Genomic DNA, 27060 nt, shown 5'->3' on the forward strand with positions numbered 1-27060 from the left:
AAAATTTAATGATACCCAAGTGCAAAAATTATTTTTAACCTCAGATACATTCATTTAAAGGGGTTGTTCAGTCTTAAGTAGGGATAAGCGGATCTGTGAAAGTTCGGTTACAGTACCAGAACTGTACCCGAACTTGAACCTGAACCCGAACCCGTTGAAATCAATGGGGACCCAAACTTTGGAGCGGGAAAATCTCTCTCTCTCTCTCTCCTCCCGAACTGTAAAACGAACTTCCAGGAGAAGTCCGTGTTCAGAGTTCAGCACTGGTGTCCGGTATGAACCCCGAACTTTACAATTCAGGTTCTCTCATCTCTAGTCTTAAGCTACTCTATGTGACGGCAGACTTGAGAATCCTCACATCATGCACACTGCACGCAGTGAGAATTCTCCAGGGCTGGCCTCTGGAATGGGCAGTCATGTGAGCCACGAGTATGTGATATACATATACTTCTGGCCACATTCCGACTAGACTGTTTCTGGTCTCTCTCAATTCACTTGTATTGACTGACGCCGCGCACGTCTAGTCGGAATGTGGCCTGGAGTATGCATGTCACATACTTGCAGTTACATGACTTCACACTCTTGGCACCGGAGAATCCTCACAGCGTGTGATGTAAGGATTCACAAGCCTGTAGTCACTCTTGTAGTTTAAGACTGGATAATCCCTTTAAGTAAAAAAAAAATGTCACCAAAGGTGCAAAACCCCTTTAAGTACTAGGGCTTTAAATGAAAATCAGTAAAATGGGAGTACTGGATTCTTAGAAAGCATATATGTAGATCTGAGAGAATCGTTCAGTAATGTTTCTCAAGAATGGAGAATTTGTAAATTAATAGTTAACTGCTCATTGCCTAAATTACCGGCCACCTCTGCAGTCTATCAGAAGTGGTCAGTGTCCTAGTTTCCTTGATTACAAGCTCTTTTCTATAGATCTTGTATGCATTGCTCTAACGCTGGCCTGGAGCTTCAGTTCTCCTGTGTTCCAGAAGCAAAGAAGAGCACGCACTTTGGGCCAGCATCGCAACGATGCTGCTGGTCCAAACTGTCAATCAATCAGAAGCACACCATCCCCCCGGCAATCAGGAAATTGGGGGACTAGGGAGCAGTGTGCTCCTGATAAAAAGATCAGACAACCCCTTGAGCATTGGCCATTGACCGATGTCAAACCAGGTGTTTTTGTGCCGTGAAATTCCATTGCTTTGTTGTCTGGGTCAGGGTAACCTTTGCTACATCTGTACACTAAGAACATTTTCATAGGGCAGTAATATGGGTGTATTGTAGCTTAGATCACTGCTGTCATATCCAGCTCCATAATAAAGATGCTAAAATGAACCCGTGTATTTTTATCTTTATTTATACTTATGTTACGAAAATAAAATTAAATATTATATTGTTACAAATACTTTAGAATTAGAGAATATTTAGCAGAGGGATTTTCAAATTTTTCAATCTTTCGCTCTGTTCTGAAAGTTTTCCGAACTTAATAGACACAAAAAAAGTAAGGTTAAGAATATCATCATTTCAATAAACAACCCAAATTTTCAGAAACGGTCCCATCCTATAATTATATGTTATCTTCCAGTCCTCAGTCACAAATATCTTAATACAATTATACCAGACAGACAGGAAATGCTTTCAGTCTCTTTTTCTCCAAACAGCCAAATTGGAAACATTCTGGCTAACCTATGGAAAACTATTATATCATTGATTAAAGCAGAAGAGCCGTTTCCTAAATTCTCCCATGCATCTGCTGAATCAGGTCACTCGCAACAAGTTTCCCATTGCAAATAATGAAAACACATTGCTTCATAAGTAACCACACTTTCGGGACGCAGACAGTCTGTGCTGGGTATGTGGCCTATGAGTTCTATTTCTGATGGCACATTGCGAATATAAATCATTTCTGGCGACTTTATATTTTTGTATTCTTCCATTATGATTCCTTAAATGTGTTGTCTCTCCTCTTATTCAATGTTTAAAATTGCAAAGTGCTTGTGGAAACGACCAACTTTGCAATTTACCTCTTCTTAAAAATCCTTTCCATTCTCATGAATTTTAATTCTATAAGTTTACTCCTCGTAGCCAAGGTTACTGACCACCTCAGAGGTGACCGGTTTCCTTAGCAAGAAGCGTGTGCTTGCAAATTCTTTACTATGCACCTTGTAAGCGTTGCTCTGAAGCTGGTCAGAACAATAAATCTGGCTAAATTCAGAGTTACTGCACCTCTCCGATACTGCAGAGGTAAAGCTGTCTCTGCTAGCAGAGAGTACACAGATCGAGGCAGTCATTCAGCCATGGAGTTAGAACAAACTGACAATGATCAGGAGCACACCGTTCGCCGGCCAGCAGGAAGCCAGAAGGCAGGGGAGCTGTGCACTCCTGCAGATAGGATCCGGAGTCAACCCTTTTAATAGCAAATTTTATCCATGGCACTGGCTTGAACTGTCAATCATTAGGAACGCACTGTCCACCAGCAAGTAGGAAGCCAGAGGGCAGGGGAGCTGTGCGCTCCTGCAGATAGGATCCAGAGTCAACGCTTTTAATAGAAAATTATATCCATGGCACTGGCCTGAACTGTTAATCATAAGAAACGCACTGCTCCCCAGCAAGTAGGAAGCCAGAAGGCAGGGGAGCTGTGCGCTCCTGCAGATAGGATCCGGAGTCAACCCTTTTAATAGCAAATTTTATCCATGGCACTGGCTTGAACTGTCAATCATTAGGAACGCACTGTCCACCAGCAAGTAGGAAGCCAGAGGGCAGGGGAGCTGTGCGCTCCTGCAGATAGGATCCAGAGTCAACGCTTTTAATAGCAAATTATATCCATGGCACTGCCCTGAACTGTCAATCATTAGGAACGCACTGTCCACCAGCAAGTAGGAAGCCAGAGGGTAGGGGAGCTGTGCGCTCCTGCAGATAGGATCCAGAGTCAACCCTTTTAATAACAAATTATATCCATGGCACTGCCCTGAACTGTCAATCATTAGGAACGCACTGTCCACCAGCAAGTAGGAAGCCAGAGGGCAGGGGAGCTGTGCGCTACTGCAGATAGGAACCGGAGTCAACCCTTTTAATAGCAAATTATATCCATGGCACTGGCCTGAACTGTCAATCATCAGGAACACATTTACCCTCAGCTAGCAGGAAGTCATAAGGCAGGGGAGCTGTGCTCTCCTGCAGATAGGATCCAGAGACGACCCCTTTATTAGCAAATTCTGTAAACACATCCCCATAACAAATAGAAATACAGATGTGTTCTTCCTTACGATTCCGCTTGGCTTCACATATCCTGAGATGAGTGATGTGACATAACCAGCTTTAGAATAAAATGTTATTTTGGGAATTTACATTGTGAGCCCCAATGGGGACAGTGATGATAATGTATGTAAAGCACCACAAAATATAAGCAAAGTATAAAAAAATAAGAAATAAATAATGTTGCTGTGATATAGTAGTATTTATGCTATATGTGTTTATTTAAGTAACCATCTATTTGCCTTTAGATTAAACTCAGATGAGTCCATCCTTACATTTCCTAGATATATTCAGAATCCAAGTAGACCTGCGTATGGAAAAAATATATAATATCCTGCCGGGAGTTGTTTATGGTGTATGTGTCTGTGTGATTGTGATGTAAAATGCTGCCTGCCGAGGGTTTTGCTGGAAAAACGCAATATTTTATTGTATTTGTATTGTATTGTATTGTATTTGTTTTGTGGGAAAGTTACTGAAAAAGTATGAAAGGACAAATATGTATTTATGTTGTGCTTGGTCTTTTCGTAACTCTAGTGCGTTCCACTAAATTGTAAGTCACAGAATTCAAATAAAAATAGGTTGCAAAGGTTGATGCAATTTTTAAGATTATGGTATCTCCAATCCAAGAAAATGATTTTTTCATTTTTTTCTCTATACTCAGGACTAAGAACATTCTTTTTGTCTGATTATCTTCCCCCTTACAGAGTATAACAATGTGATTTAAAGCAGACACCTCATTAGTAAACATTGGTCATCATTTTAAAATGAAAACCATCTTGTTGAAAAGTTCTCTAATATTGTCTCTAACATCATTGTACTATATGTTGTATTTTTTTTACTTATTATACCGTTTTTGTTGTTTTTCAAGCAACTTAATTGCTTTTATAGATTCCATTTTTATAGAATTTCACTAAACAAACATTTTAGAAGTCAAGTATTGCGAATTGCAAGTTTATGAAAATTGCTGCCTGTTAACTTAAACATGGTACAGAATCACCTAAACTTTACAATGCATTGAAGAACATGTCCTAAAGGGAACCTGTCTTGTTGAAAATGGTGTCTGATCCGCGGGTAGGATGTTATAGAGCAGGAGGAGATGATCAGGTTGATAGACATTTTTTGGGGGGGAGAAGTTTCAGTAACTTTTGTTTATTGAAATCCCTGGAGTTTGTATTAATATACAGTACCAAAAGTTTGGACACACCTTCTCATTTAAAATTTATGAAAATTGTACATTCACACTGAAGGCATCAAAACTATGAAGTAACACATGTTGAATTATATACTTAACAAAAAAGTGTGAAACAACTGAAAATATGTGTTATATTCTAGGTTCTTCAAAGTAGCCACCTTTTGCTTTGATGACTGCTTTGCACACTCTTGGCATGCTCTTGATGAGCTTCAAGAGGTAGTCACCGGAAATGGTTTTCACTTCACAGGTGTGCCCTGTCAGGTTTAATAAGTGGGATTTCTTGCCTTATAAATGGGGTTGGGACCATCAGTTGTGTTGTGCAGAAGTCAGGTGGATACACAGCTGATAGTCCTACTGAATAGACTGTTAGAATTTGTATTATGGCAAGAAAAAAGCAGCTAAGTAAAGAAAAACAAGTGGCCATCATTATTTTAAGAAATGAAGGTCAGTCAGTGCGAAAAATTGGGCAAACTTTGAAAGCGTCCCCAAGTGCAGTTGCAAAACCATCAAGCGCTACAAAGAAACTGGCTCACATGAGGACCGTCCCAGGAAAGGAAGACCAAGAGTCACCTCTGCTTCTGAGGATAAGTTTATCTGAGTCACCAGCCTCAGAAATCGCAGGTTAAAAGCAGCTCAGATTAGAGACCAGGTCAATGCCACACAGAGTTCTAGCAGCAGACACATCTCTACAACAACTGTTAAGAGGAGACTTTGTGCAGCAGGCCTTCATGGTAAAATAGCTGCTAGGAAACCACTGCTAAGGACAGGCAACAAGCAGAAGAGACTTGTTTGGGCTAAAGAACACAAGGAATGGACATTAGACCAGTGGAAATCTGTGCTTTGGTCTGATGAGTCCAAATTTGAGATCTTTGGTTCCAACCACCGTGTCTTTGTGCGACGCAGAAAAGGTGAACGGATGGACTCTACATGCCTGGTTCCCACCGTGAAGCATGGAGGAGGAGGTGTGATGGTGTGGGGGTGCTTTGCTGGTGACACTGTTGGGGATTTATTCAAAATTGAAGGCATACTGAACTAGCATGGCTACCACAGCATCTTGCAACAGCATGCTATTCCATCCGGTTTGCGTTTAGTTGGACCATCATTTATTTTTCAACAGGACAGTGACCCCAAACACACCTCCAGGCTGTGTAAGGGCTATTTGACCAAGGGGGAGAGTGATGGGGTGCTACGCCAGATGACATGGCCTCCAAAGTCACCAGACCTGAACCCAATCGAGATGGTTTGGGGTAAGCTGGACCGCAGAGTGAAGGCAAAAGGGCCAACAAGTGCTAAGCATCTCTGGGAACTCCTTCAAGATTGTTGGAAGACCATTTCCAGTGACTACCTCTTGAAGCTCATCAAGAGAATGCCAAGAGTGTGCAAGCAGTCATGAAAGCAAAAGGTGGCTACTTTGAAGAACCTAGAATATAAGACATATTTTCAGTTGTTTCACACTTTTTTGTTAAGTATAGAATTCCACATGGGTTAATTCATAGTTTTGATGCCTTCAGCGTGAATGTACAATTTTTATAGTCATGAAAATACAGAAAAATCTTTAAATGAGAAGGTGTGTCCAAACTTTTGGTCTGTACTGTAAGTCCAGTGGGTGGTTCTACATAATGATTGACAATCTTCCCTGTATGACTGTGCATGCAAAGAGAGCTGTCAATCATTAGTAGGACCGCCCACTGGACTCATATGCATAAAAACACAGGGATTTCAATGAATAAAACACAAGTTATACTGAAACTTTTCCCACAAACCTACATATCTTTCTGCTCAGCTTCTCCTTCTCTGTACCATCCTGTCCACAGATAGGACCGCATGTACAGTGTGGCAGGTTCCCTTTAGGAGTTAGTCTCAAGATTAGGGATGAGCAGACCTGTGGAAGTTCGGGTTCTGGTACCCGACCTGAGCTTTAGTCCAAAGTTCGGTTAGGGTTCCAGAACTGTACCTGAACGTGAACCAGAACCCAAACCCCATTGAAAACAATGAGAACCCAAACATTGGAACTGTAAAATTAATTCTCTTTGTCTCCCCCCGGAACTCCAAACATTACAATTTGCTTCCGGGAGAAGTCCATGTTCGGAGTTTTGCACTAGACAGAACCCAAAACTTTAAAGTTCTTCTTTACTTAAGATTGCTCTTCAGGAGAACCCTATTCCTTGCCAAGCCTACTTCCTGATTCCTGGGAGGCAGGCAGTCCTCTTTGATTGACAGTCCAGGTCAGTAGCATGATCATGGTTTTAACTTCATGCATTCTAATGCTGCTGTAAAAGTAGACTTTTGGGGCGTGGAGACATGATCATTGAAAAATGATTCATAAGGGATCGAAAGACTCAGCTGACTGACTGGTTGGAAGGTGGCATCTTCCCAAGGTGACTTGGGAAGATGAACAGCAAGCTGACATGGAGAGGCATGTAGAAGTGCTGTTATTCTACTGTCCGGAAGCAACGCTCCCGAGATCCTGGCTGACCTCAGTATAAGGCCACGGCCCTACTATCAGTATTTTGTCTTCCACTCCTGAGAAAAAATACTGACCAAATACTGATAGTAGGGCAGTGGCCTAAAATGTATAGTAGCAACTGTGCATTTTCAGCCACCACTTTAAGTCAGCAGCGATGGTCAGTCCCCATGGCAACGAACTGTAAACAATAAATCTGAAAAGAGCACATAGCAAGGAGAACGGTGCAACATAGAAAAAGCAAGTTAATTTCAAACTTGCTTATTTTATCTCTGTCTACCAGCCTAGGCACTCACTTTAATATATGGTTCATTTTAAATGAAAATCTTCCTTGAATGGTTGTCTAAGGCCATGGCCTCACTATCAGTATTTGGTCAGTATTCAATCAGTATTTTTTCTCAGGATTGGCAGTCAAAACTAGGTGAGGAACAATCAGAGAGAAGGTATAATAGGAACAAGTCACCAATTCTGCATTTATCACCCACTCCTGGTTTTGGCTCCCACTCCTGAGAAAAAATACTGACTGAATTCTGATAGTGGGGCCGTGGCCTAATTGAGAAAATCCATTTTATACAACTTATTGGGAAGTTCTGACTTAATAGAGCAATATTTGGTATCTAAATATTTTCTTTGCTGCATTACATACTCAACACGTTCATGTGAATTGACACTGTGTAATGCTTCATTTCTCCTGCGGAGGTGCTGCAGGAAAATGAAACATTTTGAGGCAAGGTTGCCTATAAATTAGAGCTGATTATTGAAAGTCCCATCACTTCTAACAAATATGGATCATCCAAAGTGGGCAACCCCTTGAAGTTAAGTAAGTCCTTTAAATGTTTGGTGTCATTTTCTGGTTGTGGAGATAAAACCAAATGACTTAAGAAAGATACAGTCAACTGACTATTTTATTTCTTCCTCCAGGTATTAAACTGTTATCTCATTGACAATAATGGCTTCATCTTGGTCTCTGAAGATTTCAGACAGGTAAGATATGTGGTATGTTAATATTAGCCACTCAATGGAAATACTTTCCCCATCATGGAAACTACTGCTCAAGTGTCCTATTACTACTACAATTGTCCTGCTGTAGCCAGACACAGGAGCTGTATGTCGAGGTTCCCAGGACACCTTCTAAGTAGAGATGAACGGATTAATTCGCGGAACTCCGGTCCAGAGTCCAAGCCAGTGGTACCTAGTGGGAAGAAGAGAAGCCCGCAAATCTCTTACCATTCGGCGCCCTCGGCACGGCCTATAATTTGTCAGGGCCAACTGTTTCCAACTTTTTCAGACTTGCTTGTGGTGGTCGTGTACCATGAGAGTTACATTCACTTGCAGTATGTTGCGTTGTAGCTATGGCAAACAGCAAACTTTGACTGTGTGGCCATTGTAGCTACGAAAGACACCATGTGTCCCAAGCCTTAATGTTTAAACAGTGTTTGATATGATCTGTGGAGATCTGCTCCTGAGACCCCTACCAAAACTAAGGGACAGAAACATTCTGGTTATTTTAGTCCAGTACCTACCGTATTTTTCGGACTATAAGACGCACCGGACCATAAGATGCACCTAGGTTTTAGAGGAGGAAAATAGAAAAAAAAAATTTAAGCAAAAATTGTGGTCATGATGCACTGTTAAGGGGGGAGCAGGTCTGCTGGTGACACTGGTATAGGGGTAATGTCCCCCAATTCTAATAATATCCCCCATCCTGGTAGATATGCCCCCCCTTCTTATTATACATGGCCCCCATCCCCATCCTGATATGCATGGCACCCCTCATTCTTACTCTGTTATGCATGGCACCCCTCATCCTTATCCTAGTAAGCATGGCACCCCTCATCCCTATCCTAGTATGCATGGCACCCTTCATCCCTATCCTGGTATGCATGGCACCACTCATCCCTATCCTGGTATGCATGGCACCCCTCATCCCTATCCTGGTATGCATGGCATCCTTCATTCTTATCCTGGTATGCATGGCCCCCTCATCCTTATCCTGGTATGCATGGCCCCCTCATCCTTATCCTGATATGCATGGCCCCCTCATCCTTATCCTGGTATATATGCCCCCCTCATCCTTATTCTGGGATGTATGGCCCCCTCATCCTTGTATGTATGATCCCCCTCATCCTTATCCTGGTATGTATGGCCCCCTCATCCTTACCCTGGTATGTATGATCCCCCTCATCCTTTTCCTGGTATGTATGACCCCCTCATCCTTACACTGGTATGCATGGTCCCCCTAATCCCCATCACGCTGCACATAAAAAATAAACAGTCCTACTCACCTCTCTTCTCTCTCATCCAGCGCCTATGTGCCCACACTGATCTCTCCATGTGAGCCGCGCATGGCGTCACAAGGAGAGATCAGCTGCCGGAAGTCACTGCTCCCCACGCTGGGACTGTGTGCGCGGGGAGCAGTGACTTCATGCTGCTTAATAGCCGGCACAAAGCGTAGCCGCAGCGCGGCTCCTGCGGCTGCCGGGCGATCACGTATGCCCGCTATTAAAGGGCATGAATATTCACACCCTGAAAAAGGGTGAATATTCAAGCCTTTTAATAGCGGACACGCGCAATCCCCAAGCAGAAGCATCAGGAGCCGCCATGCGGATACACTGTGTGACGCTATTAAGGAGCATGAATATTCAGTGCTCCCCTCTCCTATTTTCTTTAGCAGCGGGGACAGTGTAGGCTGCAGCAGCGCCTGCTGCCTCCTGTGCCCGCTCCTCCGCCACAACCACTCCCCCCCACACAGTATATATATATACGCCCCAGCAACATTTGGACTATAAGACGCACACCCCATTTTCCTCCAAAATTTTGGAGCAAAAAGGTGCGTCTTATAGTCCGAAAAATACGGTATTTATGGGCCAAATGGAGGCACAAATATACTGCAGAAAGTCTTTAAACGGGAAGGACCTTCATTTGGAGACATAAATATCTTGTCAAGGATAAATATACCGTATATATCTATCTATCTCCCGTGTCTATCTATCTAGTATTGTTTTTCTTTCTGTCTTTCTTTCTAGACTTCAGATGTATCTATTATAGATTTATTATACTTAAATTTTGTATTGCTCAGTACATTGTTATATATACCAGAACAATAACCCAATTAAATATAATAAGTCTATGATAGATACAATGGAAAGAAAGAAAGAAAGAAAGAAAGAAAGATATAGAAAGAAAGAAAGAAAGAAAGAAAGAAAGAAAGAAAGAAAGAAAGAAAGAAAGAAAGGGATAGATAGAAAGAAAGGCAAAGAAAGGCAAAGAGAGAAAGAAGGAAAAAAAGAAAAAGAGAAAGAAAGGGATAGGAAGAAACAAAGAAAGAAAGAAAGGCAAAGAGAGAAAGAAAGAAAGAGAAAGAAAGAAAGAAAGGGAAAGAAAGAAAAGCAATGGAAGAAAGGGAAATAAATAAAGGGAAAGGAAGAAAGAGATAGAAAGAAAAAAGGGAAAGAGAGAAGGAAAGAAATGGAATGAAAGAAAGAAAAGGAAAGAGAGAGAGAAAGAAAGAAAGGGAAAAAAAAAATAAAGGGAAAGAGAGAGAGAAAGAAAGAAAGAAAGAAAGAAAGGGAAAGAAAGAAAGAAAAAGAAAGAAAGGGAATGAAAGAAAGGGAAAGAGAAAAAGAAAGAAAGGGAAGGAGAGAAAGGGAAAGAACGAAAGGAAGGGAATGAAAGAAAGGAAGGAAAAAAAACAAAGAAAAATATGAGATATTGTTGATGTATCACACTTCTGACAGAAGTAAGACGGCGCACGGTGAGACAGATGTGAAAGGGAGCTCTGCCACTAGGGAAAGATTAAAAGGGGATACTTGCCTTCTGCAACCCTGAGCTCCCTAGCATACCTAGACAGGTTCTTTCCCAAGCAATTACAGTCCTTCCTATCCCTGATTTACCATGAAAATGACCCTGACTAGTGTGTGGGGCAGAAGGACGCTAGTCCTGCTGTAACATAAGGACACAAAGGGAAACAGACTGGGATAAAAGAAACGGAAATCACTTAGCGCGCTCCCAAACTGCAGAAAGGGGAAAGGGGAAGGATAAGGTGAGGCAAACCAAATAGGAGATAAGGTAATGGAAGACTCTCAAACAGACGTCTGAACAGATATCTCCACAGACGACTCCTAGACAAGCTCTCTTCACATAGCTCCATCTTCAGCATTTTTGCAGCATTTATTCACCCATAGAAATCAATGAGTAAGTGCAAAAATGCAGCAAAAAATGCAGGTATCAGGTTTTGCTGCATTTTTAGTGAAAAAAGCACCCACAGCAGTATGTGAAACCCATCTATTTTTGCGATTTTCCCAAGTTTAAACCATAATGCCTTGGTATCGTCACCTGAGGTGGCAGTTAGGATTAGTATAACTTACTTAAATTAGTGATGAAACATTGGCCGACCAAGGTGTGAAATCAAGGGCCCAACAAAGTGTGTAAGTAAACAGTGTCCTACAAACTCAATGTTCTGCCAATGTCTTAGGTAAACTATTCCTGACCAATCCACCTCCTCCCACTGTTACATTTGTAATGTGTATTTTTTCATGAACATGTCTTGCATTGTTGACCTGTGTTCATGCTTCTGTGGTGGAAGCAAAGCTGAACTTTCAAATCCTGAAAAACTCAGCAAAAAATGCAGCAAAAACGCGGAAAAAATGCAGCAATACCTGCTTTTTGAAAACAGCTTCTTTATTGCCAAGACAGCTGGTTTTGCCTGCAGAAAAAAATACAGCAAAAACGCAACATGTGAACATAGCCTAACAATACATGTTTTTATATACAGTACATATATAAAAAAAGGCTCCATTTTGAGAAGAAACGTCGCTTTAACAGATTAAAATCTATTGTCACACCATCCGACTTTGGAGCGCTGCCCCTATATTTCGGATTTATATATAAGAGTTGTTGACAATCTTAGGGCTTTGCACCCATTTTTGCATGAAAAGTGCTGCGTTTATATTTTTGTCTCTCTATATATATTTCATTGACAGATTTTTTGAGTTCTTGTAATTAGACGGTAACTTGTCCTGACAATAAGACATCCGTCAGTCCCCGGCGAGCCTGCAGTCTCCGGAGGTGAAAGTGACTGACGCAGATTGCGTTTTCTCTAGACGTGACCTTATTCTGTGACAGGATTAGTGATTACTGATTCTTGACAAGATCAGATCATGTCAAGAAGTGAAATTTACTGAGGAACATGAAATTGTAAGACAACTAAAGCCCAGTGCACCTGATGGGCATAAAGCCATTTTGTAACAACTGTTCTTTTTTTGTGGTGAGACTTAATATTCTACACTTATTTTGGAACTGGAATTTCTGTTTAATCTTAATCTTAATCAGGATAAAGAAACTAATCCAAACACTGTGTGTAAATGTGCGTCTGTGTGTGAATGTAGATACTTATGTCTCGGGGTAGATGATATACTGAATATTAGAGATGAGTGAATTTATTCAAGTAAAAATTAATTATTCTACAGTTTTAGACTCATTTTAGAAAAATTCACATTCTCCAGAATACAACTTTTTTTGCAATTCACTCCGCGCTAAATCAACCATAAAGAACCAGCAAAAGCCTTCACTGCTCACCTGTCCCACCCCCCCGCAGAAAACCATTCAGTCCTTTTGTTTTTGGCTTCCCCCATCGCACGCATCCTCCTCGGCCTGCTTAAAGGGAATCCATCATAAGAACAAGACCTATGATTTAAATAGGTTTTGTGTTACATCTAATTAAAAAAATCACCAGCAGTGTTTTTTTCATATCATTATCTTTATTAAGAAAAGAGATAAATAAATTAATAATATTGCAATTTTCACACTGGCCACTGGGGCTTTTTTTTAGATTCCATCTTCCTATTGTTTCAGGAAGAGTTTTCGGCAGGATCATTTTTTAAGTATTAATTCAATCCCTTCTTAGTCCACAAAAAATTCTACTTTCTGATTCGCCAATGTCCTAAATTTTGAGGAAATTTACGACCAATTCAATTCGTTAGGCCACCTTCTACCATTGCTCATGGACTAAATACCCATGGTAGGCACTTCGACAGTGGACAGACGTCAACATCGGCACTCTGATCAGTCTGTGGCTACACTGCCCCAAGCACAGCAAGTTGCTATGCACATTGTGTTCTTCTGCCATCTTGCTATCATATCTAGAGATGAGTGAACCTGACCTCCAAAGTTCGTGTTTCGTATCGGTCACCCAGTGTCGGGTACTAAACTCTGAACACGGACTTCTCCTGGAAGTCCGTTTTACAGTTTGGGGGAGAGAGAGACCCAAAGTTTGGCTCCCTGTTAATTTCTATGGGGTTTGGGTTCAGGTTCAAGTTTGGGTAGAGTTCTGGTACCCAAATCAAACTTTGGACTACAGCTCTGTCAAACCCGGCAAACCAGAACTTCCAGGGGTTAGCTCTTCCTTATTCATCACCTTAAAGGGATTGTCTATCATTGGAGACTTTTTTTCTTTTTTGCTACTTAAATGAATATATTTGTGACAAAAAATCATTTTTTGCAATTGGGTTGTACTGTTTATTACGTTCTGCTGAATAAGAATCCATCAATCAGCTCTCTATGGTGGTCTGATGTGGAGTTTATAACTGTTTTATCTGTCTTTTCTTGAGCTCCTCTCAGATGATTTATGACCACAGACCACATTAAAGTTGAATGGGCAGGAAACAAAGAGGCTGTAGAAGCCAAATGGTGCAAACTTTTTAATGAAACCCAATTTCGAAAATTATTTTTAGGCCACAAAAATTGTCCCCATCAATGAACAACCCCTTTAAACCTCAATCTGATTTAGCATCTGTTGAATATGCTGGAAAAATAAAACATGGGGGCCACTCCTCAAAACTTTGAGGACTTAATGCCACCATACACATAAGGTGAAGTCAGGCGACCGTACAAATCAGACCAAAATTGGAACGCAATGCACAGACTGGCCGGCGGCTCTCCTGACCCGAGTGTGACAACATGTATTTTAATGCAGCTCTGTCATGCTCAGGTCAGGAGAGAGGCCGGCCAGTCCATGCATTGCCATGCGATCGTCATCTGATTGCTCCCTAAGACTAATGTCTGCCACAGGATCGCTGACAATCTAATGTGTGTGGGGGCCTCCTGATTTTCTCCCATAAGATTATAAAGGAGGAGAAAAGGATCTGGCACGTCTGATCTCTTATGGCCGATCCTTTTGTTCTCCAGGAGATAGGCCACTTCTATATTCCTCTGGCAGTGGCTCTCATAGAGCTCACAGAAGTTCTCAGCCAAGCTTTCCTGTGTATGGGGTGATTGATAAGATTAACTGCCTGTCAAAAAATCATTTCGCCAACTGCTATCTATTGTGTACGGGGGACTTAATGTGTCAGCTGCGTGTCATGGTTCCAGATACCACAGGACACCTTCATAGGTCTTATCAAGTCCAATATCTAGTATGTGAGGAGGCTTCACAACATTTTCCACATGGCGTAAATGTTATGGCGGATGAGTGTATATTTAAAGGTGTTTCACCACCTTACAAAGTGATGGCATATAGCAAAAGGCAGATGGCATTCTTTCTAATTAAATATGATGCATCCAAAATAGCAGCCTATATAAATATCCACATAGAGCACCTTGAATCATAGGGTAAGTTTTCCTACATGTGTACTGCAAGGATATGCTATCAATTTGGAGCCTGGATGAAGCTTTTGGCAGTGTGAAATAGTTGTCACTCTTTTTTATGCATGTCTGTATCCTCCTCCCAGTATATAATAAAGGGATAACTTCTTAGCCATGGAGTGAGTGCCGCAGTTTTTTTCTGTCTCCATGTTTGATGCTGCCTGGGGGAATATCCCTTCCATTGATATGCTGCAATAGCATCGATGGGAGCCGATAGAAGCTGGTGAGTACGCTGCTACGTTTAAATGCTGCTGTCAGGAAATGACTGCAGCATCTAAATGGTTAACAGCAGCGATCAGAGCTCAGTTCCAGGCGCTGCTGATAGAGACAGATCTATGAAACACAGCTGGCATCTCCTGAGCCAGTGCCACACACTCTACTCCATTATGAGGGTGTTTATATGGTGGGAATTCAGGGGCGGCATTTTGCCTCCCCCTGAGACACTTCAGACCACCACTTGAGATAAAATGCTCTACTCGCCTCATTCCAACAGTCGCCCTGCCCAAGGTTCAGGCAGCTTGAATCACCTGACAAGATCCCTTTAAGGCCACGTTCACACATTCAGTGTTTGGTCAGTATTTTACATCAGTATTTGTAAGCCAAAACCAGGAGTGGGTGATAAATACTGAAGTGGTGACTTGTTTCTATTATACTTTTCCTCTGATTGTTCTACTTCTGATTTTGGTTTTCAAATACTGATACTGACCAAATACTGAACGTGTGAACGTGGCCTTAGTGTGACCTTACAGAAGGTCAATATGTATCTTAGATATTTTATTGATCTTCCCAGATGGAATAATATAATGAATGTAGCCATATTATACTTATTTATCTCTTGCCAATGATTTATTTTTTTTCCCATTCTGGTATCCAATGATAAATGTTTAATTACACCCTATTCACTTTCCATATACTTCATCCTAGGTCAATATTACAAGGGCAGCATCTCAAGTTTCATCTTGTAGCTGTAACTTTCGGTTGATAGCAATTATATTGTTCAATCTAATAAAACTGACATCTACAGACAATATTTTGGAGTATTTATATGATACTAGGATGACATGCGTAGGTGTAGCTATGGAAAAACAGTAAAAGGTATTTTATATCTCACCGATCTTTGAAAAAAAGAAGGGTATCTCCACCCAAATAATAAATGTGTTCCTGATTGTTCTTGTCATTGGTTCCACATTTTCTTTCCATTTCTGTCTCACCCACATGAATGTTCAGACTCTTCTCTAGGCCCCGTTCACACATTCAGTAATGGGTCAGTATTTTAAATCAGTATTTGAACGCCAAATCCAGGAGTGGAATAATCAGAGGAAAAGTATAATAGAAACACGTCACCACTTCTGTATTTTTCCCCCACTCCTGGATTTGGCTTACAAACACTGTTGCAAAATACTGAACAAATAATGAACGTGTGAACGTGGCCTTACTCTCATATCCTCTCCGGTTCTCAATCTTCATTATTTTCATCTTGTAGTCAAAGACTTGGGTCCAGAGAAAGATAAGACAATGCTATCCTAAAGTACAAGATGACTTTAAGAACATACCCTCAATGATTTGATTCAAGTCTCTTAAAGAGTAAATGTCATTTTATTTTTCTTAAATCTATAATACTTGTAAAAATAAGAAACTTTGTAAAATATCTTATTAGATAAATCCACTTCTTTCTCCTCCAGGACTGATCTTTCATTCTCAAAATGTTCCATTCACGTATAAAATCTGTCTTCAGTGAAGACAGGTTTTACCATCACTGAGATACAAGATGACAGTTGGTGCTTTTAAAGTTCCATGGAGAATACTGTCAGTTTTTTTCAGAAGAACTTGCAGAAGAATGTCTGTGTCAGCCTCTAGCTCCTGCCCTCACCTTTTCATAGAATTTTAAAAGCACCAACTGTCATTTGCTATTTCAGTAATGGGAAAATCAGTCTCCACTGAATACAGATTTTGGCCATAAATTGAGAATGAATGATCAGTCCTGAAGGAGGTATAAACAGATTTCTATGATAAGATATATGGCAAAGTAGCTTACTTTTACTGGTACTATTGATTTGTGAAATAAAAATTAAAACAATGGTTTCTCTTCAAAATGGTCATATACGTTATCCTTAAAGGTGGTCAACAAAGAGGAATCTTTTAGCCGACCAATGGGACACCATCATCGTCTGGAAAGAAGTTTGCCATTTTTCACATTTTTGGTTTATATTTGTTAGTCTATGCGCAATATTTATGTGAAAGACTATTCCCATGAAAATGTTTCATCTTTCACCTGATGTCCTTGAACATGTCTAGTAAAACTAAACAAAGGTTGAAAAAAAACCTCTTAATCTCCAGTCCCTGCTGTCAACCATTTAGATGCTGCTGTCAATCACAGACAATGGCACTGAAAAGGTATAATTGACAGTGCTGCGTGATTGTAGGGGAACCAGTGGGTTACCATTTAATCCAGGAACCTTCTATAGGACCCTGTGGCTTCCATCTTAGTCCACGTGTAGAATCCTGTAGGCATGTCATTTTTACCACACAATGAGCACAGTAAAAGCAAAACCCAAAAAGCAAAGGCAGGATTGTGATTTTTGTTTCACCATTTTCACCCCACTTGGAATTATTTTTTTCCTATATTTCAGTACATTATATGGTGAAATTAACTAAGACATTCAAAACCTCAACTCACCCCCCAAAATACAAGTCCTGACACATCTATTTCAACGGAAAAATAAAAAAAAATTATGCTCTTGGAACAAGGAGAGGAAAAAATACAAGTGCAAAAATGAAAAAAAAGTTAATAAAATATTTTAATAGTACAATAAAATATGTAATGATAAGAGGAAAAGTAATAAGGACACGACTTTATCTGACACAAGGGCACAAATGCAAAAAGTCTGTGAAATATATAATTTTGTTGATGAGTGATGCTGTCATCAATTCTATTTAGAGAGGACTGGGGACAGTCCCATAAAATATAACTGTGATGTCACTTTTGTCTCATGACTCTGAAATGTTCTAAGAATGGAATGGTCAGAGTATGGAATCCCTGTAGGAGGGATCCTTCATGTATTGACCTGCTCCAGTAAAAGTGAAATTTGAGTACAGAAGTGTCCTCATACCATGCAATAAAAACTTTTCAAGCAGCTGCTGGGATAAGAGACTATATAACATGTCAGCTTATAATGGAGAAAGTAGTCACCTGATTAATGGGTCAGACGCAAGCTAATAGAGAACTTCGTGTCCAACCTTACCTTTTCTACAAATTTTCAGGAAGCAAGGACCTATTACCCCCTGAAAAAAAACTTCATCATATAAAAGGAAACTAAATATGAAATATTTCTTCAATATATAGATTAATAGAAAATCTAAAACAAGTCCTATCAAACTTAGGGATAATAGCTCTGGCCCTTTAAGAAAAAGAGGGTGAAGTTGGAGCTGGCTTCTGTTTTACCATTAGACAGCTATGTGAGACTTCCTGCTTCCGGCTGGTAGATATCTGGGAGGAAAACTAGGAGTGTGCAGTATAGAAACACAGGGGATACTACATATAGTTGAGTAAAACGAGATGTTAAATGGATTCCTGTGTATTGCTGAGAAGCCAGAGGAGACTAAGGTTAGAAACAGTAACAGTAATGTGACATGCAGAAGTAGTGCTGTTGCTTCAAAAGCATCCAGCAACTGTTACAAATAACACAAGCACAGGAGATAAGAAGTGTTGTGCTTCAGAAGCATCCAGCAACTAGATGGATTAACACAGTCACAGGAGACAGGGAGTGTTTTTAGCGGAGCCCCAGGGGGATTGTGGGGAATTTGTTATTGTAGTCTGGCTGAAGCCGAAGAGAAAGGTGGTGTGTTATCTGTATCTGACATAAGGCAACTGAACATGATTCAGATCATGAGAGAAACTAAACACAGGTCAGATAAACTCCCTGAACTAACAGTGCAGAGTATTATTTGGCAGGAAGATAAGGACTAGAAGGAATTGTGTCACAGGGATCATCTCCCTCATCAAACCCTCCCCCCCTCCATCTCCATACAGGATAAAGAATGCTGTGTACTATTGTGTCCTTGTAAAGGAAAAGCCTGTGGCTGTGTATGCATAGAAGTGTGCTGCTAAGAGATATAATCTATGCTGAATTATGCTACTGAAGAGACTGTAATACTGTGCATTGTGAAGAAACCACTGTATTGTTACTGGAGTCGGTTGCTCAAGAAACTCAGACTGTACTGTAATGAAGATTGTTGCTGTAATATCCCTGAATTGCACTGGCCGTGCTTCAGATTAAATTACACTGTTAAACTGTAAAAAAGACTCTTGTCAGATGTGTCTGGTCAGCAATTGAATCTATTGTGTGCCTGAGAGAAGCTGCCGCCTATGGTCACCCTGAATAATGTTTTCTCCAGGATTCCAAAGAATTCATGAAACCCGTCTCACCCTTTCTTAACTTAGCGGCGTGCGTGTAACAGTAATACTGTCACATCTTCTCTTTAGTGAGCTGTGGCTGTCTGCCTCTGTAAAGAATTTAGAAAGAGACTCAGATTACCTTTGCAGGCAGCTGATTTCTTCTTTTGCAGATTTACCCTTTAGAATCAGCTGTATATTCCTTGTTTATGTGGGCTGCATTATAATCAGAGATATCTTATTACATGACTGGCACATAAGGCTATGTTTCTATATGCATTTTTGATGCGGTAAATCCGCACGGAATTGGCCCCAAAAACACATTGCAAACCTTATCCCAGCATTTTCTATGAGATTTTGCAAGATCTGTGCACATGATCAGGATTTTTCCTTACAGAATTTCATGTGCGTTAAAAAAAGCATCATGTCCATTCTTTGTGCGTTTTTGCCTGCGTTTTTCCTATACAATGCATTGGATAAAATGCATAGCAAATCCGAAGACAAAAACACATGAAAAACGCATGAAAATGCAAAAAAAAACCGCATCAAAATTGCATGGAATTTCCGCAGCGTTTCTGCTGCCAAGAGGTGCAGAACCTTGCAGAAACACGGCAGAAATTTCTGCAAGCAAATCCTGAAAATGCGCACATAACCTAACAATTTTCACTTTGAGGTAAATTTCAGGCTCCTGACTTGCATTTCCCAAAATTAGTTTTGGTGAATTTATAAGAAAAATATTGGAATAAATATCCTACTATATTCTATGCTATGGACCAGTGAGTAGACAAAAAGTCGAAAAAGGCCAAACACTGAGCACAAACGCTCATTCAGATGTTGTACACACAGTTAGCACATCCCAGAGAAAAAAATTCACTTGATAAAATGAACTAGTGAAAGAAATCATCTGATTTGATACTAACATATTTTTGTAGAAAAATCTTGAGGCTTCATCTACAGTCATTTTGTATGTTTTTTCTTATAACAGATTGGTCTTATTTCATACATTATTGTAATATGCTAACAAAGCCTTCACTGACTACAATACCCATCACAACCACTGGGTGGCCTCACACCGATACATATAGCATAAGCATCTCTTGACAGAGTATTGCAAAATCACTTATGGCACATAATATAGCTGCCATTATCCAACTTTTTCTGACACTTAATAAAAAGTTGCATGACCAGGTTTACCTTTCAGCTGAATGACTAGAAAATGTAATAACAGCCATACAGAAATAATTTAATGACAAATAAATATTCAAGATCAAGAGGACAACATCATGGATTTTATAATTACTCTTAAGGGTTATTGGCCCTATGGAGCCAATAATTGGCTAAGTGAGCATTTCCAGCAATTTTTGGTGTGTCAAAACAGGGTAAGGAAGGAGGAACTAAGGGGTACTGGGTATGGATGTATAGGAATGTGGGCTGAGGGGAATGAGTGGTGATTTTTAAAAACGTTTTATTAAAACTAGCCCGAGCTGGTGACACAGTCAGTGCCTAGTCAAGAACCAGGTGAGTACCTCTGCAAGAACCCCAGGAAGTGGAACCTGAATAGAAAATGAGAAAACCCCTGAAAAGATAGCAACACTACTGCTGGCACCACTCAAATCCAAGCACATAGAAACTGCAATAAACAGCAAAGGACTGAGCAGGGAGCAGGATTAAATATTCCACTTAATGATCAGGTGTTGAATACCTCCCAATTATCCCAAGACAGCCACTCCCTGCTAGTTTGAACAGCAAAATGGACAACATCCCACCACTGCATAGTGCAAAACACAGCAGCGTCCTGCATTGCCTGGCAACTGGAGAAGTCAGTGAGAGACACGGCGTCCCGCGTCCTCACACATCCTACAACACCAGAACGCGATGCTCCCTAAGATTGGGATGCGTAGTAGCTCCACCTCCAGGGTCAGGACAATGGCGGCACCTGCAACCGGAGTAGTGTAACACAAGACCTGCTCCATTCCCAGGTGGGAGCACAGAACCATGATTCCTAATAAAAAACCCTTTCATTAAAGGGATATTCCTGTAGAATAGAGAATCGTTTGCTGATTTCAACCGCTGGGCACCTCAATGGTCCAGAAATTGGTATTCCGCTCTATTCATTATCTATGGGCCTGCCAAGTACAGTGATTGCCAATCTTCATCAGTCCCACAGACAATGAATGGAACAGAGGCTGCGCAGGCACACCTTCTCTGCATTCAGGATGGGGCTGAAGCCTCCAGAGCCCCAATCTAAGAAATTCTGGGCCTCTCAGCAGTTGGACCTACAGCGATCAATAAGTTATCCCTTTTCCTTTAGATATGGGATAACTTACATTTTTGGAAACCGTCCTTAAAATAATGAATTAAGTGATTTTTTTTCTTTTAATTTTTCTTTGATTTGTTGATGAATTTAGAAGAATTTTGTGATTTTTTTAAGTTATATAATTATATTTATCCTTTTCCATCCTCACTTCTTTGCTGCAGCTGATATCCCTAAATATAGCAAGGTCTCTGAATTCTGTAAGACCCCCAAATATTTACTCAGCGTAGAGAGGAAATGTCAGACATGGAGGAAAATGACTTACAAAAGCATTTCTTTTCTAATGTCAACACAGCGTTCATTATTACATTTAAGAAGAATGAGCGCCCCATTCCTGCCCTCCCCTCCTCCCACCCCTTCCAGGACTATGTGGATATTTTAGCCATCTGAATGCAATGTCCAATCATGACCCGTACTGCGACAATAGAGATTCATTCATGGATTCATTTTGTGACATTACAGTGCAGCGGAAACTCAATCTCCCCATTTATGTTTTCGAACCAATTATTAGCGGTACTTGGGAAGTTTCTTTTTGCCAAAGGGCAGTAACTCAGACAGTCACTAATAAACAATTCAAAACTTGGTGGTCTTCTTGATTTCTGAGCTCCTCCTGTAAAAATTAAGAGAAACGTGATCTCCCGGTTGGAAACAATAGTTCTTTCATAAAACATTCAAAAATATTGAGTCTTTCTTCCCTTGAAATGAGTGATTTTGTGCGATTTCTCTGGAAGGAGTTATATTATTTTGCTTCTCATACCTTTCACTGTCATACTCACTATGGCATTTCCGCTTGGCACGGCGCACAGAGCAATACATTTATACATAAACATGCACCACCAGACATATGTATAAATACCTTGATTAAAACAAACATTTATGCTCTCCAATGATGGATGCCAAATTAGAAAGGCCCTCTTCTACATCTATGAAGGGAGTGCGTACAGAGTTGGCTGCGAAACCCTGTATGAAATCCTGATGTGACTGATGTAAGCACTTCAGATGTTCTCCAAGAAAATACTCCATTGACTGACTTCTTAGAAATAGACCTTGTCTGGGAATTATTCAGTGGCAGCTAGAACAGATATTTCCAGATGTTTATTCTGACCTTTTAATACACAGAAAAACCTTTTGATCAGTTAAAAAACTAAACTGGGACCTGTCAGTCCAGGTGCTGAGATCCCCATGGTCACTAAAATGAAGAGGAAGGAGCGGTCGGTCGAATGTTCCTATTCTCTGAGATGGAAGACGTACTCATAGGTTTTCTTTTGAATCCATCTTCTGCTCTTTGGTCTCCCACCCATCAAAACTTCTCACATATCTCTATGACATTTTAAAAGTTTTTTCGAAAAACTGTGTTATCGTTTGCTATAACATTTAGTCCATGGCTAAACAATAGTGTTCTAAAAAGCTCCATCATTTACATGATCATGACTTTTTATGTTAAGATCTGAAACGCCCCCAACACTTTTCAAGTAATTACATGTGATATCTATGTCAGTATCTGCTCTCTCTATTTTTGTTTCCATCCCGGAGCCATGTTGCATCTTTGTCACAGGCGACGCGGAGTGATGGTTATGTGTTATTCTGGAAATTGTGATACCATCATGGCCAGAAGCTCTGATTTTAGGTTCCTATTGTTAAACCAAGGAGTGTCCCCTGGCTTTTTAAGATTCTGAATGCCTGTTCCCTTTGCCAGTTATAGTTTTCCTAGATCTGGTTCACACATATCTATCTGCTTCTGTTTTTCTAATAGTCTCCTGTTAGTGATCTCGGCCTGAATTTTGAACATCCGCCTGCCTGACAATTTTTTTCCATCCTGGACATCCTGGTTTTGATGCAGCTCCCTGACCATTCTTTTCCAGTTAGCTCCCCTGGCCAGACTATGATGCACTGCCCCGTGATATTACCAATAAGAGGACATTTCTCTTAAATACTAATTATTGTGATTATTACAAGTAATACAGTAAAATCTCTTTAAGAAAACAACCCAAAATTGAATTTAAAATGTCTTTCATGAGGGCCAAGCTTTTATAAAGAAAGGTTGGTCTTTTCAAAGAGATGGTCTTTGAAAAGGTTTTACTATATTATATTAGGGTGCGAAGCTCTGTCATCTAGTACCCTATACCAGTTTTCTTGAACTTGCAGCTCTCTAGTTTCTAGGTGTTGTGAAACTTCAACTCCCAATTTGAGAGCCATAGTGACATGGTATAATAGACTTTTAGAATATTCTGCAAAGACCATATTTTCAATGATTCTGCCAATAATGGCAGTTATGGTATTAATTAACCATTGATGAGCGAATGTCTTTGAATTTTGCATTTCGATTAAATTTAGCAAGACATTTTGACTTAAATGGGTTGTCCAGGCTTGGTGTTCAAGTCTGCAATCACTCTATACTGTTAGGATTCTCCGGTGCCGTCGTTGGGAGAAGGCAGGCACGTGACTGCAATTTGTATACATGAGTTCACGTCCCGACTAGACATGTCCGGCCTCTCTCAATGCACTTGTATTGAGTGAGGTTGGGCTTGTCTAGTCGGGATGTGGCTAGATGTATGCAAATTGCATACTTGTGGTCACATGATCGCCCACCCATCCCAGGCGCTGGTGACGCACCCCCTGGGCCATATTCTTTAGGGGGGAATACCCGGCACCGGATCAGATGGGGGGTTGTAGTCTCCGAGCGGCTGTGACCCGGCCCCGTGCCCAGGGCGTCAAGCTCAGTGTTATGTGGCAGTCCTACAGATGTTATTAGTTCTTAATGTCGACTACGCCACCCGTTGTGTTGCGGTCACTGTGGCCGCCGCTGCAGCAGGGTCCGCTGAGGCTGATGGTGGGTGCGCAGCTTGGTGGGATAACCCCCAACGGGAGGGGTATAGCCTCAGAAGGGACAGGCGCAGAGGATGGGGGTTGTGGTGGTGTAGTGCAGACGGCAGTGAAGACAGAGTCGGGTTGTGCAGTTAAGGGTGTTTACTTACTGCAGATGTTGTACTGGTCACTCCAGCTGCTAGTGACCACCCGAGCCGTGCTGCGTCCACCAGGTCCTGGATCCAGCCAACCCCCAAACAAGTCCGGAGCGTGGCCCTGAGCTCTCTTTCTGTCCCGTTCTCTGGCCGTCCCCACCAGTAATCCACCTAGGTCCAGCTCCCTCGGGCCTTCTGTTGGGACACCCTTGGCCCTGGGTTCCCTGACCCTTCATGTGGTGTGCCTTCGGGGTGGATGTGATGGGTGACCGTGGCAGACGCTGCCCACGGTCTCCGGTCTCTGGCTGGGGAATGTTTTTACCCCCACCAGCTTGGGTTCCGGTACCCTGATGCCGACTCTTCACCCGGTGCTTTGAGTTGGGATCTCAGAGTCCTTCTCTTCTGTGCTCTGGGTCTCTCTCTTTTCTCCTCTCTCACTCTGGGTCTTTGTCTTTCTTCTCTCCTCTGCTCCTGACTTGTTCTCTGCAGCTGACTGACTCTCTGCATCTGATCCTCTGCATCTGACCCTGATCTTAGTTGGTGCCCACCTTATATACACCCTCTATGTGTGAGCTCAGGTGACCAGCACCCAATGAGCTCCTATCTTTACCCAGGCTGCTCCCCCTATCTGCCCCTACACTACTTGGGATGTACCACCCCCCTCCCACTCCAGCCAGGAACAGACTCGGTCGTACCTGCACATTTCTAAGTGGGAGTACCGTTGGTCTGTTCCCCGGAAATGGGATGTATGTAGTGCATGCAGCCTACCGAGCTCAGTTCCACACTCCATCCTTACCCGGGAGTGGAATATCACACCTCTGGGTTGAGGTGCAATACTCCTGTAGCAGCCGAATCCTCAGGGTGCTACATTCCCCCCTGGTAAATCACAGCACGTCCTCGGGCTGTAAGACATAAATAACACCAAAACATACAAAATTTTTTCATAAACAACATAAAACATATAAAACAACATTATATATATATATAAAACATTCTCGTCGTCTCTTGTTTCTCCTCCTCCTCCTCCGGACACTGTGCAACGTGTGTCCGGGAAAAGTGCGACAGTCTCTTAGAAAAACTGGTTTTCCTATAAAACCGGTAGGGGGCGCTTTAGGACGCGCAACTATATACAGGGGAAGTTGGCCGCTCTCAGTCCTCGGCCAGGTAGAGGGAAGGGAATGGCTGCTCACAGTCCTCAGCCTGTGGGATTAAGGGGTTAACGGGTAAACAGTTCACTCTTGCTGGTCCCAACGGGGACTATATATATATATATCAACAGTTTCTTTGGTACCCGGTCGGGTAACTATTTACATCACTTGCTCTGCCGCACTCAACGGCGTCTTCCTCCTGCTCTTTGCTTACAGCTGGTTGTTACTTCAGACCCGTCCGGGTCCTCTTGCTCTTCCTCCTCACACCGCAGCTCTTCCTCCGTCAGGCGGTGTACGTGGAGGGCATAAGGTCCCTTGGCACACTTGTGCCGGGTAAAGGTGACCTCATCTCCGATGTAGAGGTCACGACCTCTGTGCCCCTCCGGCAGATGGGACTCCACGTCTCTGCGCGTGACAAAGACGTCGCCGGGGGTGTTGTTATCTCGAATGAAGCCCCACCCGTGCTGCTGGTTAAACTTGATTACAGTCCCGGTGGTACGGGGACTGTGCGCTGCACGGGGGTCCCTCCTGGTCCGGCTCTTTTGCTCGGCGCTCCTTATTTGGGCCTGTTGTTCCCGGACCCGCCTCTCTCTCCGCTCCCTCGCAAACTCCTCGAGCTGTTGGCGGCAGCACTCCGCACGCTCTGCTGCAGCTGCCCTAGTTTCCTGAGTGAACCCCATTAGATCTTCTCCGGTGGGGTCCCACTCAAACTGTGCTTCCGCTAGCGGGGGCGAGATCCTTATTACGGGCTTCGGAGCCGGAATCAGGGGTGCACACATGGCCCCAACCCTCCTCTGGTGCTCCAGTTCGTAATACTTCTGGGGCCAGACGAAAGGCTGCCCGTCCGGCCACGTGTGCTGGGCAAACAAGTCCTCTCCCAGACGCGGCACCCTTGGTTTTACGGGTGCGGGCGCGGTGGTGGTGGCGCCCGGGTTGCCCAGGCCTTGCGGCCAGGCCTGGGGCACCTGGAAGGTGAAGGGCACCGTTAATACGGCGGCGCCCTGGGCTACCTGGCCTTGCGACCAGGCCGGAGGCTCCGCAGAGGTAGGGGGCGCTGTTGGTGTTGCGGCGCCCGGGAATTCTAGGCCCTGCGACCAGGCTGGTGGTACTTCCTGCTTGGTCACGCTCGGGGTCGAGGCGTGTGACGTCACAGGGGTCGCGGCGGCGGCTTCCGGTTGGGGCCTAGTCTGCGTCGGTGACATGGCGTTTTCGGGCACAGCAGGGGGACTTTCGGGCTCTGCGACGGGGAGCTGGGGCAGGTAAGCGGTGTCACGGCTTGGGGTATAGGCGTCCCCTTTACCTGCCTCCATGCGTTCGGCTCCCTCCTCGGCGCCGTCTCCGGCCTTGGGTCCTCCCGCGCCATCCTCAGAGGCGGTCTCCTTCCTCATCTCGGCTGGCGTGCTCCGGGTCTTGGTTTCAGCTTGCGTCTTGGTTTCAGCTTGCTGGGCCATCTCCCGGCTCCATTCCGCCAATATCTCGCGCTGTACCCGGGCCATCCTCCGTGCGAGGCCCTCCAGGGCAGTCTGCGCACACTCCCGGTCTCGGGGGAGCTGTGCAAGGACCTCCACTAGGCCTAGTGGGGTCGTGGTGTCCAGCAGGCTCCTGACCAACGGGTCGGTGCTGCTCTGCTCTTCTTCCAGCAGGCTCCTGGCCAGCGGGCCGGTGCTGCTCTGCTCTCTGGACATCTCCGGGTGAGCT

General features: G+C 42.7%; 1 protein-coding gene across 3 annotated transcripts in view; it reads left to right on the forward strand.

Annotated features, from left to right (window-relative positions):
• The window catches only part of CACNA2D3 (calcium voltage-gated channel auxiliary subunit alpha2delta 3), a 1591404-nt gene that overhangs the window by 1505215 nt on the left and 59129 nt on the right, over positions 1–27060 (forward strand). For all 3 annotated transcript variants that reach the window (XM_073644583.1, XM_073644584.1, XM_073644585.1), the window contains one exon: positions 7828–7890. In XM_073644583.1, the coding sequence (XP_073500684.1) occupies positions 7828–7890 (63 nt within the window). The remainder of the gene's footprint in view (positions 1–7827; positions 7891–27060) is intronic.

This window comes from Phyllobates terribilis, unplaced genomic scaffold, assembly GCF_046119375.1.
Source record: "Phyllobates terribilis strain yellow unplaced genomic scaffold, ASM4611937v1 Scaffold_8__6_contigs__length_399053987, whole genome shotgun sequence".
Taxonomy (NCBI): Eukaryota; Metazoa; Chordata; class Amphibia; order Anura; family Dendrobatidae; genus Phyllobates; species Phyllobates terribilis.